The following is a 13,630-nucleotide window of genomic DNA, read 5'->3' as shown; positions in this document are numbered from 1 at the left end:
CCGGGTCTGATCGTGCCAATGTGCGTGGCGCTGCCAGTGTATCCGGCACCAGACCAGCCGCCAGCAGCTCCGTCCCGGGGGAAGCCCGGGCTCCTGGGGCAGAGGACACAGCAAGGCAGGACGCTCCTCGGGCCAATGAAGCGGCTTTGCCGGGTAGCAGCGAAGGGCTGCCGGGAACCCTACGGCCGGCCCGCCCCCAGCGCCTCCCCCGCTCAGCGCACACGCGGCTCCCGCCCCACTCCGGCAAGATGGCGGCGCCCAGCAGCTAGGGCCGCACGTGTGTCTGGGTCCCGGCGCCCCGCGGAGGAGGCCCCGGCGGCTGCGCCCGGGCTCGGAGCCCGCCCGCTCGGGGCTATGAAGCCCAAATCCGCCTCGCACAAGTCCGAGAACACGCACAGGGTGAGTCGCGGCCCCGGTGGGCGAGCGGCGCCGCCGGCCCTGCCTGAGCCCCCGGCAGAGCCGCGGGGGAGACGCCTGGTCATCGGACGCAGCCCCGGAGAGTGGGGCCGCCGAGCGCTGGCCTGGCCTGGCCTGGGGGGGCAGCACGCGGCGGGGGCGGGTTAACGAACTGTCCCCGGGCTGAGAACACACGTCTGGGGGTGGCTCCTCCTCTTCCTCAAGCAGTATCTCCCCCCTCCCCCCCCATTGCTCTTTTGGGCTCCCTGTTTATTCTTTCAAGGCCCACATGCTGTGCTGGGCCCTGAAGACACAGTCGTGAAGAGGTTATAATCTAATCGCACCGTTCAAATGATTTTTCTGTTTAGAGTCCAGATATTACCCCGATCCCTCTTTGCATTTCCTGTTAGAATGAGTTTCAGTTCATTTGGCCCTCTGCTATTCACCACAGGCCTTATCAGAATTCCTCCTCTCCTTTCCCCTCGCTGTGTGGAGTAGAGGAAACCAAAACCAAAACTCCTGCTTTGGGGTCCTCACACTGTTAGTGGACAGGAGAGCAAAAGCTGTAGTTTCCTCCCTGTCTCTGAGTTCATGGAAACTTCTTCATATGAGCACAGTTTTGCCTACACTAGGGAAAAGCGAGTACCACTTTTCCAAACATAGATGCAGCACATGTTGTTGGGAATCTGCAGATTCACCTACGCTAGGAAAATTTGTGTAAAAAAATCTTACCATTGCAAATATCAATTTGACTGGCTCCGCGAGTGCTAGCAACGTTGGCTAGTGTAGATGGCTGTTGGGAGCTTTTGTGTTATAAGCAGGGTGTCTTTTGGATCAGGGTTAGATAACATGGTGCTCAAGGCAGCAGACCATCCCTATGCTTGGGACCTAATGTTATCACCACCAGTAGAGCAGAAGTGATGTGAGCAAATTTTTCTCAAACTTTCCTAGCGTAGAGAAGGCTTTTTATGAGTGTAAGTAAGAGAGGAGGTGGAGGTGTGGCTGGAGACAACATCCTTTGGCAAACCCCCAGGGAAACTTCCACAGGATTTTCTGTAGACCCTGTCACCACAACATTATAAGTGCTTGACTTTGTTCCTTTTGTGGGGGTGAGAGTAAAAGTGCAGGGGTTAGATGGGCATGGAGTCTATAGTAATGAGACTCTAGAGCAGTGGTTCTCAAACTGGGAGTCAAGACCCCTCAGAGGGTCGCAAGGTTATTACATGGGGGGTCGCGAGCTGTCAACCTCCACCCCAACTCTGCTTTGCCTCCAGCATTTATAATGGTGTTAAATATATAAAAAAGTGTTTTTAATTTATAAGGGGGGGGGTCGCACTCAGAGGCTTGCTATGTGAAAGGGGTCACCAGTAAAAACGTTTGAGAACCACTGCTCTAGAGGGAATCACACTCCCTGGGTATGGCTGCAGGGATTCCTTGTCCGTCTGATCTGATGTTATGAGTCTCAATGATTTCCTGCGGGGTTTTGGGATATCTGCATGATTAGAGCATCCTGCCACAGAACACTCTACAAGTGCCAATAACATTTTTCCCTCCTGTATGTTTTTCTTCTACAGGGCATGATTTGGCCCTAGAAAACCTTTTAGTTACATCTTTCTGCATTGTTATAGCAAACCTTGTATTTTGCTGAGGTTTTTTGCAGGAACATGTAATAGCCCTTATAGTCTCTTTAATGTGAATATCCCAAAAATGGGTTCCTAAGTGATGCAACTGATGTTTAAAGAGACAGCATTAACTCAATTATAATATTTTTGTCTGATGGCTTTGTGCTTGCTATAGTTACAAGTAATACTCAACAATGGTATAACAGAAAGGAGATAACAACAAAAAAAGTTCTCCTAATTTTCTGGTTTGTTTACTTTGTGTATTTGATGACATTTCACATGTACAGGTGAGTCGCATCATATGCGCATTTAACTTATGTGAATTCAACTATACGCACTCGGCAAAGAAAAAGAAAAATAACAAGATACCTGTAAATAGTGCGGGTGATTCCGCCCACCATTCCACTCAATGAGCGTATGGCCCGGAGTGAGCGTGAGATGGGAGACATGAATCTGCTGTTCCCTCAGTCGGTCTCAGTTCCTGTGTGCCTCTCATAGTGTGAGCATCTTGCCACGCTGAGTGTGCTTCTAGTGTTTAAAGATACTGTACGTATCTTTCGTACAACATGGCCCCTAAACGCAAGCCAACTACTTCATCTGGTGCTCAACTGAAGAAACCGCGATCTATTCCAACGCTGGAGGAAAAACTGGCTGTGCTGGACTTATTGAGAGATTGTATGTCGGTCTCCAACGTGGCGCGTAAATATGGCCTCAACGAATCTAGCATCCATGCCATCAAGATTCGAGAGAGAGAAATTCGTCAAGCCGTGGCATCAAGTGCTCCAATAACTGCTAAGGTGACGAGCCAGGTGTGTGATAAGACTTTAGTGAAGACTGAAAAGGCATTAAACTTGTAGCTGGAAGACATGAACCGTAACCGTGTGTCTGTTGATGGCAACACGTTGCGAGAAAAGGCTCTTAGCCTCTACACGCTGTTCAAACCTCCCACCGAAGCGGGACAGCCTTCTGATGAGAAGGAATTCAAAGCCAGCCAAGGTTGGCTTAACCGTTTTAGGAACTGCTTCAACCTCAAAAACGTGCAGACTACTGGTGAAGCTGCATCTGCCAATGAAGAGGCAGCAAAAGCCTACCCCGAACAATTAAAGAAAATCATAGAAGAAAAGGGCTATCTTCCGGAACAAGTTTTTAATGCTGATGAGACTGGGCTCTTCTGGAAAAAAATGCCCAACCGCACTTACACTTCGAAATGAGAAAGACAAGCCCAATTTGCTGAAGTGTTCCAAGTAGTGAAACACTTGAATGATTTAATTTCTGACTAAGATCCCTCTGTGGAACGAAGCCTCAAAATCACACGTAGTATTACAAACGATTTGAGACCATATTAAGAAATGTTTGAGGAGCTCAAGAGACAACAGCGACAGTTGCCGATCACCATGTTTTTCAAGGAAAAACAACCAGCAGCAGATGAGCCTACGCAATCAACTTCTTGAGCTGAACCAGAGCCAACCACTTCATCTACGACTCGCTCTCCGTCACCCAAGCTCTCCGTCACCTCCATCTCCTGGCTCGACATCAAGCCCTGATACCCCCCTGTAATTAAAAATACAGTACTGTAAAATTATATTTTGCATATGTACTCTTTATTATATACTGTACATTACTGTATACATATTACTGTACAGGGCTGTGTACACAAAATCATGTACAGTTTACTGAACTTTATGGGCGATTTAAGGGATTTTCAAGGGTAATTTTGACTGTACACGATTTTAGCTTTATGTGCTGACTTTAGAACCTAACCCCCGCGTAAGATGCGACTCCACTGTAGTCATTTTCACTGTTTCCCAAGTCAATGTCCCCCCCTTGCTGAAAAGAGTCTAGAAACCCATTGACAGGGTACGATGAGAAAACCCCCAATAAAATATTTCAGAAAGGCATTTACAAAAAATTAATTGAGGGCATATTATTTAAAGACTACTCAGTCGGAAATTGTATTTTAAAATAAATCCAAATAGTGTCTGTTTAAAACAATGTTTAGTTGAATGATGCAAAATATTTGCTGTAATTCTTTGTTTTGGAAAGACTCTTTATACTGAAATATAACTAGTGTTCGATCAGTCATTATTATTTTTATAGACATCTATAGATGAGCAGTGTTCTGATAACTGAAGACAGTTATGAACATGAAGATAATATATCTTTTTAAAAAGTTCTTGTGTTACTTATAAAACTTTAGACAGTGTTAATAATCAATCTTCCATTGTGGTCATGCAAGCTAACTGGCACTTGAATGCACACCCCCTTTCTTCCTCCTCCTATCCCTTACCTACCCTATCTCTACTCATCCATTGAAGACAGTGGGGCACTGCATGGGCCTTACTTAAGGCCAGGATCAAGCTCTGTGACGGGGTGGCCAAACGTACCGACCCTTTGAGCCGCCTACAATAATCTTCAGAAGTTCAAGAGCTGTGTGCACCTGTCAGGATGGTGGGGCTAGAGGCTTTAGCCCCCCAGGAGGTGCCTTCCGGGGTTTGGGGCTTCAACCAGAGCAGGGCTGAAGCCCCAAGCCCCTGCAGGTGCCTCTTGTGGGGCTGACACCCCTAGCACCACCCCACCATAGTGGAGAAGGCCCAAGCTTTCCCCCCACCCCCTTTTGGTAGGTGGAGAATGGGCAGGGGCATAGGGGTTTTGTGAACCACACTTTAACTGTAAAAGAGCCGCATGTGGTTTGTGAGCCATGGTTTGGCCACCCTGCTCTATGGTGTGCGTTAGAACAGCTGTGCACTGAAAACTAATAATTTTAAAAATCTAATGTTTACCTTCCTTCCCGTCTTCCATTTATGCTCTTAGCTTACTTAAGTGTGCTTCACCCCCACTTAGGCTTTGTCTACGCTGGCACTTCGTTGGACGTTCGGGATGTTAAACCCTCCCCCCCCATGACAAAAATGTTACTGATGAAAAGCGCTGGTGTGAACGACGCTTTGTCGGAGAACTCCTGCCGACAAAACCGCTGCCGCTCGTGGTGGGGTGGAAGTTTTCTGTCGGCAGGAGAACTCTCTCCTGCCGACAAACAGCAGCTACACCACATGCCTTGTAGTCGCAGAGCTGTAGCGGTACAACCGTGTTGCTAAAAGCCTTAGAAATGAAACTTAAGTGACTGCTGAAGGTCTTTGTTTTTGTTCTCCTGCGTTAACAGGTACTACAGTGTTTGGCTGTAAACACCCCAGGCAGATATTTCTATCCACTCCCCCAGTTCAAAAACAAACTAACAAAAAGACTGAAACCAGAATCTCTCTCTCTCTCTCTCTGTATATGTATAAACAGCTTAATTTACACAACCTGAACTATTTGACAGTGTTTCCTTTAAAAGCAGTGTCTGCAGTTATATAGTACATGTCATTGAGACTCATGTAAAAGGGATAATTCTGAAATAAACAGAGCAAAGGCAACATTTGACTTCAGTTTTTTTTTTTTTTTTTTACAGTTTCTCACCTTCTCTGAACGCTTAGGCAATGTTAATATCGATATTATTCATCGGATTGACAGGACTGGGAGCTATGCTGAGGTGAGAAGAATATAATAATTCTGCAATTCTATAACATCTTTTGACCGAGGATCTCAGAGCACTTTAGAAATGTATATTCACCAAGGTTCAGATTATCTAAAGATATTTAGGCGTTGCTCCATTTAGACAGTTAAGTCCCATTTTCAAAAGCGACTTAAGCATTTAGGAGCCTAAGTCTTATTGAAAGTCAATGTTTCAGATTTGTTTGTAAGAGAAGAAAAAACGATGGAATAAAGTGAGGTCCTAATCCCGCAAAGACATACACACGTGGTTAATTTTATGGACAGTGGATAGCTCCATTTATTTTAATGGGACTAACTCCTAGTGTTTACATGTAAGCACTTACGTAAGTCTGTGCGGGATCATGGATTTAATTAGTTAATACATTGTGAAATTGCAGTAAAATCTCAAAGTATGTTTTGCACACATCAATAGCGTTACTTTTTAAAGATACTCTGATAATAAAACATTCAGGAGCTTATATGGCTTTGCACTTCGCATTATCAGGCCATATATTTTAAGCATTAAATGTGTTTCAGTAACTGATGCTGTTTTAAAGTGAAGTCATCAGCATTTCTTTAAATATCTCTCAAATGAATACTTGAGGCATTTCATTGTGCTTCATCTATTGAGCCTTCTATCTAATCTTTACATTGAAAGAATAGTTTTTATTTAGGGCTGTTTGGCTAATGCATGATCTTGATTTCTGACAGGAGGTTGAAACCTACTTTTATGAAGGACTGCAGAAATGGAGAGAACTGAACCTCACACAGCACTTTGGTATCTCTTTATAGTAAATAGTTTATAATTAATTTGCACTCTTCGCTTGTGTAATGAGGTCATTCTTTACAAGGTGGAATTTGTTTACCTAGAATACCATCCTAATGCACGGGGATCAGGGTCCTGGTTCAGAGCTCATTGAAATCACTGCGAGTCTTTCCATCAGTTTCAGTGGGTTTTGGATCGGGCTCTAGAGGAGGTGTTATTCTCTTTAAAGTCCTTTATGTTTACCAGTAACTGGGACACAGTTCTTAAGTGTTCCTTTGTTTTTTGCACAGTGAAATTCTACAAAGAAGTGGCCGGCAAATGCCAGTCATTCAACCAGCTGGTGTATTATCAGGATGCCATAGTGCAGACCTTGAAGACTCATCTGCAAGTCAAAAACAGTCTTGCATATCAGCCCCTTTTGGAGTAAGTACACACTGTAAAATAAACTCAGTGCCTTTGTGTCGATGTAGAGTGAAAAGTGTAAATCACGTCAAAAACATTGTGTATGTGTCCTTGTTGTCACTGAAGAAAGAATTGCATTGCACGCATGTTACTGAGAGAGAGCCATACCGGTGATATTTTCTGTGTCTTTTATAATAGCATTCCAATTCTATGGTTTACTTTCAAAAATACTCCTAGAATATAACCAAACAAATCTCCTCAACAACCCAAGAAGCATGTTGGTGTGAGCTCATATCTTGTCACTGACGTGTTCATGGCTGCTCTTGGTTGTGAGTCTCACTCTTAATGTCACCTAAACATGAAATTATTTGAGGTGGTTTGCTTGGTTTGTTTTCAGTTCAAAAACCCCTTTCGTTCAAGCTAACATCATGTGTGGAGGTCAGATAAGAGACAGTGACAGCTTTACTTCCAATGAATCTGCATACTGTACACGCACTAGAGCCATTTTAATCTGCAGTGTAGTTGCACAATCAGGCAGTGACTATTTAGGTGTTTGGCATTTTAAACATACAAACATTGATATTTGTTATTTGAACTCTAGCCTTGTGGTACAGCTGGCTCGAGATCTCCAGACAGACTTCTACCCTCACTTTCAAGACTTTTTTCTGACCATCACCATGTTATTGGATACCCAAGACACAGAGCTGCTAGAATGGGCTTTTACCACTCTTTCCTACCTTTACAAATACCTGTGGAGACTGATGGTGAAGGATATGGCCAATATATATAGGTAAGTTCTATTGGTCTGTGTTCACTAGATTATATTTTAATGTAAATGCCTCTTACTCTTCAGAATTAATTGTCTTTTTAACAAAGTAATTATTGATGAGTTCTTTCTGGCTGAGTGTGAGTTGAATGGTTTTAATTGCCTGTTGTATTTGTAGTTTATACAGTACCTTGTTGGCACACAACAAACAACACATCAGAAACTTTGCTGCAGAAAGCTTCACCTTTCTAATGAGGAAGGTAGGTGACGTGTTATTAACATGACTTTAACAGCTTTCCACGGGGGCCCTTGGCTTCAAGCTAACCAATACTGAACAAAGCTATAATGTGTCATGACAATGGGTGCCCTCTAGAGAATAAAGGGGCTAACAAAACACAAACTAGCATTCTATCCATTCTGAGGGGTTTGGTTTGGTTATGTAGTGACAAAGGTTTTATAGGAGACTTTATATGTAGCACAGCGGGAACAGAATGTGTTCATCACCTCACAGGATCAGGCCCTGACTAGATATGTAATATGGATGATTTTTTTTTTTTAAGAGCAGTGAAACTGAAGAGCTCATGGTCACCTTTCCAACATTTCTATAGAATCCCCGATAAGGAGAAAGGAACTCCACTGGACCTGGCTGGACTGGGCCCTTAGTTTTTATACTTCACGTTTGGTCAATGCATTTTTTAAATAATGATTTGAGACTTTTTGCTGCATTGTTTACAATTTCTGTGCCTCTTCATTTGAGCACAGAAAATCTGAGTACATAATTTTTCTAGCCAAATTAATCAACCCTAAACTGCCATCATTTTGGTGAAGTAGGGAATAGAATATATAGCCATTTGGTGTTGATTAAGCCAATATGTGCAGAAGCCAAGGTTCTCTAAAGTGACTGGTGAATTTGGCTGCCTTGAATTTTGGACATCTAACCTGAGACACCTTAATGGAGCCTGATTTTCAGAAAGTGCTGATCCCTAATCCCTACAATTGAGGACCTTTTAAGGAGCTACAGGTTGGGTACCCAGAAACTGAGGATTTTGAAAATTTTTGGTAGAAATTCAAGCAGTGTTCTTCCATCTGTTTGCAGCATCAGAGTTCTTAATTACTGAATTATGATTTAAAATGGTCCAGTCCTTTTCTTAGACCCTAATAGAATCCTTAGCGTTCTAGTGACTAGTTCACTACCCCTTATTCAGTGTGACATCTCATTAAAGCACTTAACATTAAGCATGTGAGTAATCCCATCCTCGTTCGTCAAAGCTCTTCATCATGTGCTTAAGTCCCATTGATTTGAATGGGCATTGTTAGTGGAACTACGCTGAGCGACACTAGCTGAGGATCTGATACTTCCTCTCCATTCTGTTGATACACGTTATTGTAGCGAGAGCACGTTTGAATTGTTGGAGGGTGGAGTAGAGGAGTAAAATGGCACTGTCAAGAGTCATTTATGATTTCTTTCCATTTGATAGGTTTGAACCGAAGATAACTTTTTCTCTGTGGATTTTGTTTTGTAGGTTTCTGATAAAAATGCGCTTTTCAATGTAATGTTTCTTGACCTGGGAGAGCACCCAGAAAAAGTAGAAGGCGTGGGACAGTTACTCTTTGAGATGTGCAAGGGGGTTAGGAACATGTTTCACTCCTGTGCAGAGAAGGTAAATAGCCTGAGCATATAAACCAAGTGGAAAATGACAAAGTTTTAAAGTACCTAATACGGGACATCACTATATCAGAGCCTGATATCGCACTCCTTGAAGGCAATAGGTGTCTTTCTGTTTGCTTCAGTGGATTTGGGATGTAAATTATGCTGTTTATTGTAAGGTAATACATGTAATGATATCTCTTTAAAGGTGGCTTTTCAAGTTTTTGCTTTTAGTAAGTCCTGGGCAATATTTGTGTTTTGAAATGATTGCGTTGGGTGATAATGTGCATTTCTGTGGATTTATTTAGAGTCTATGAAACAATTTTGGATTTAAATATTAACTTTGGTACTGGGCAAAAAAAGACAGTTTTATAGGGGATCCAAATCCCCGTAATATTTTTAAAAAGTATCACATTATCATTTAAAAAAAAAATTCTGAAGCTAAAGGGTTTTAGAAATTTTTGGTCTCTTTTCTAAGCGTGAAGACATAACTGGCCTTTTCCTTCCACAGGCTATAAAGTTCATTCTGCTAAAGCTTGGGCCCATTACCGAGATTGAAGCTAAACTCCCATGGATTATTGTTGGAGAAGCTTTCAAACATATGGTAAAATCGGCTGCAGTGCATATCTACAAGGAGCATTTTGAGGTTCTTTTCAAATGTTTGGAAGTAAGTTTTAATTGCTGAGAAGCTGAAAAAAAAGATGATCTCCCTCCCCAAGAATAACATTTTGTGTGTGTTAAAGGAAAGGTGTGTGGTGTGTGATTTTTTTCTGCAGTAGGAACATTAAAATAAATGTTGCACTAAGGAGGAAAGCCTGGCCTTTTATCTGCGGGGACAGAGGGCCTGATGGTTGTTGAACTGGTGCAGTTATGCTGTGCAGTTTGGGGTGGGATTTGGGGAAGGTAACCACTGCTTTCCTGCCGCAGTTTTAGCTGCCAGTGAAGATCCTTCTCATCCTCTCTTCCCACCCCAACCAGTATAATAACAATTCTTTGCCTTCCGCTATTAGGAGTTGTTTTATGTGATTAGTATTTTTGCATTCCCTGGACTAGACTCTGATCTCACATTAGTATACAACAAGGGTGAAGTATTAGTCCTGTTGAAATCAATTGCAAAACTCCCACTGACTTCAATAGGACCATGATTTCACCAAAGGAGTCAGTGGAGGTACTGAGATCAGTTGTGGTCAGAATCTGGCTCCAAGCGTTCATGTGTAGCTAAGCACAAGGTATTTGTTTCTTCTCCTATTTCTTTCCTATGCAATCTGTAAGCCTTCTGTGAAAGAGCACTTCACCTTGCAAGACGTTTGTTTTTCCATCCAAGGGATGTGAGGTGTTCATTATTGGATTATTGGAACCATTTGGCTATATTTTTCCTTTTCTGGAAAGGTTCATTTGTTGGATCAGAATAAGAAAGCTAGCAATAATTTATCAGGCCAGTGGAACATGCAGTTACCAGAATCACTTCAGCGTTATCCGTGACAGGATCTGATCATTCATGTGAAACTGTCTCTTGCAGGAATCAGTGTTAGAATTGCAGGAGAGAATAACAAAGGCCAACTGCTGCGAAATCTCAGAACAGATTGAAAGGATATTGCAAGTGTATTTGATCCTAGCAGAACATGCAAATGGGTCCAAAATCTCTCAACCTGAAGCAGTTTGTAAGGTGGGTCAGACCATCCTTTAGGCTAGTCTGCACACAGATGGAGGGTGGGAAACCAGAGCATCTTCAGTATGCTCACCTGTTTTCTCTGGTTGTGTGGGTGTGCTGAGGTTTAGAAGTTGGGTTGGGGTAAAGTCAGTTTGGCAACCTTTGGGAGCCACCCCAGCAAATTTATGGGAATTCCCCTGTGTAATATAATGCTGACTCTGTCATCGTGATCTTATGGGTGTCCTTCTCTAAATGAATCCTCCACTGAGAGCAGGGCGGGAGGAGAAGTGGTCATGGACAATAGCTGCTGAGGACCATGTGAGGTCATGGTTCTTGAAGGAACTGTGCTGCTGTGGAGAAGGCAGCAGCCTGAGCAGCTGTGAAAGAGCATTTCTACAGGGGTCTTCATCCCCTCTGGCACGGCTGGGAGAAGTCATTGTCCTGTGGTGCATGTGACATTGCCTTTCTCTCTCTCTCATATTCCTCAGACGTTAGCAAAAATGTTACAAACATCTGATCTCTCGGTGCCTTGCTGTAAGACCCTGCTTAAAACGCTTTCTGTTTTGCTGCTTGCTGAGAATGTTTTCCTGCCAGATGCTGTGACCAAGGAAACCATTGAGAAGGTAAGAACCACAGATCAGTCTCTCTTGAATGAGTTGATTGCCACACACAGCACTTATGTTCTAGAAAATGTGTTACTCAGGGCTACTCTCCTTTTTGTGCAGGCGAGGTACAAGCCACTCCCTGGCTCAGCATATGGTGAATTTAGGGGCTGATCCAAAGCCCAAGTCTGTTGTTTATTTGTATGACAGTAGTGCCTAGAGGTGCTAACTGAGACTGAAGTCCCATTATGCCAGGCCCTGTACAAGCACACTGTAAGCAACAGTCCCTGTCTAAGCAGACAAGGAAACAAAGAAGTGAAGTGATTTGCCCAAGGTTGTACAGCAGGTCAGTGGTAGAACTGGGATTAGAACCCAGGTCCCCTGACTCCTAGTCTGGTGACCTGTCCACTAGACTGTGCTGCCTCTTGATCTCAGGGACCTTTCTATCAGGTCCTTTGGCAAGCCTGGCAGTATTTTCTAAAGCAGGTTACAGGTATATATTAGCACCATTGCTGCTGCTGCCACTGGACCCAAACACAATGCTGCTTTGATAGTGTTGCTTATTTTTAATCTGTTTTGTTGATTGAGGTGTGTGTGAGATGGCAGTATTTATTTTGGACATTTCAGTTTTCATATGTTACTGTACATATTTATAATATTATTAATATGGGCAACTAGTTGTGCTGTAGGAAAAATAGATTTGCAGAGCAAAACGAAGCAATGGAGGTACATCTCTTGTATTTCTTGCAAAGGATGAAACCAAAAAATGTTTTCACAGTAATGAAATAAGGCTGGAGGAATTATTAAGTCTGTCCGGTCTTTGGTGTTGATCTCTGGCTTAGTAGTATTAATTTTCTGCCTATCAACCCTGACAAATCTCTCAAGTTCTTCCCATAAGACCTGCACCCCGTCTATGTGAGTAATCCCATTAAACTCGATGGGGCTACTCACGTACATTGGAGTTATCCATGTGTGTAGGTGTTTGCAGGGTCAAGAGGGGGGTAGGTATTTATATATAACTCCTTTCTGCACTAAGAAACACTGTGTGCACTGGAGGAATATAGCTCATATGTCTTGATTCCCTTCATGAACAAATAAAGTGATTGTTGCTTATATGCCCCTTCTAACCCTTCATTTGCATTTGACAGGTATTTGGAAGTGGGTTTGAAAGGCGCCTCCTTTTGGATTTCTCCAAAACAGTGTTTTCAATGAATGAGTTTGAGCAGGTAGGTGAAGTTTTCATTCATGTATTTATTTTGTAGTCAGATGAGCAATGGAGGAGTTGTGTTTCTGGGTGGGAAAAATGAGCCTGATGGAGAGTTGTTTTGACTGCTGACCATAGGAATGCCATTACACTTGGCAAATTCATAATATATCTAGTTCCTATGATGTGTCATTGTTATTTGACATATATTTGAACTATCCATCTTCTGTGTCTTGGATGTGACCTGATGGGAGTGAAAGGAGCTGTTAGTCACTATCAGAAGAATGAAAATGGCAATGCAAAAAATGTCTTTTCTTTACAATTTCATAGATTTTTAAGAGCCAGAAGGGACCACTGTAATTATCTAATTTGAACTCCCACGTAACACAGATCAGGGGATTCCCGCTGGGTTACTGAAGGGGCAGACATGGTCCAGGAGTCAAGGAGATGTCAGTGGTCTCTGGTTAGTGTTATGTTGCAGCTTGGCATCTGACAGGAGCTTGAACGCCCATTGTGGCTGCACACCTCAATATGTACCCCCAACACATGCTTGCCAGTGTCTTGTCTCTGGTATTGGTGACTTTTTCTTTGTAGATTCGTTAACAGGGGATGTGTCTCAATGGAGGTATCAGTAGTCTGGGGATTTCAGGGTGTCTCTCTCACCTCTTTCCAGATCTTTTTGACTCACATAGGACAGCCCAGAGAGATGGGGAAATTGCAAGGAGCGTACAGAGAGGCTCTCGGTTGTAGCCAGTCCCCGTTTTGAATGTAAAAGAGACAGTAAATGGGGAGGATAAAAGAGGGTTCCTACCATAACGAGTTGTAGCTTCCTCAGCTGAGGTCTGGTCTCTGACACCATGATTCAGAAGCAGAAGCAGTGAATGGGGCTGCAGATATCTGGGTTGATGGAAGGAAAGTGGGGAGAGGAAACAAGTGTGAAGACGTGGGGTTGGGATTTGTGTGGAATTTCTGTGTGGGGGTGGCGAAGGCTGAAATGGAGAACCAGAGATGTCTGGTGGGTGGGACCTGAGCATGGTGGCCCAGG

General features: G+C 43.3%; 1 protein-coding gene across 2 annotated transcripts in view; it reads left to right on the top strand.

Moving 5' to 3' along the window:
* Positions 1–285: 285 nt before the first annotated feature.
* Positions 286–13,630, top strand: part of UTP20 (UTP20 small subunit processome component) — an 83,988-nt gene continuing 70,643 nt past the window's right edge. Inside the window, exons 1-11 of one of the 2 annotated variants that reach the window (XM_077831745.1) lie at positions 286–399; positions 5,464–5,544; positions 6,258–6,324; positions 6,603–6,735; positions 7,316–7,504; positions 7,659–7,740; positions 9,004–9,141; positions 9,640–9,795; positions 10,648–10,794; positions 11,268–11,402; positions 12,530–12,607. In XM_077831745.1, the coding sequence (XP_077687871.1) occupies positions 355–399; positions 5,464–5,544; positions 6,258–6,324; positions 6,603–6,735; positions 7,316–7,504; positions 7,659–7,740; positions 9,004–9,141; positions 9,640–9,795; positions 10,648–10,794; positions 11,268–11,402; positions 12,530–12,607 (1,251 nt within the window). In that variant the 5' untranslated portion in view covers positions 286–354. Of the gene's footprint in view, positions 400–5,463; positions 5,545–6,257; positions 6,338–6,602; positions 6,736–7,315; positions 7,505–7,658; positions 7,741–9,003; positions 9,142–9,639; positions 9,796–10,647; positions 10,795–11,267; positions 11,403–12,529; positions 12,608–13,630 lie in introns of those variants that run through there. The other variant, XM_077831749.1, reaches the window with a different exon arrangement.

Source organism: Eretmochelys imbricata, chromosome 1, assembly GCF_965152235.1.
Source record: "Eretmochelys imbricata isolate rEreImb1 chromosome 1, rEreImb1.hap1, whole genome shotgun sequence".
NCBI classification, from domain to species: domain Eukaryota; kingdom Metazoa; phylum Chordata; order Testudines; family Cheloniidae; genus Eretmochelys; species Eretmochelys imbricata.
This window is presented reverse-complemented; position numbering and strand designations above follow the sequence as displayed.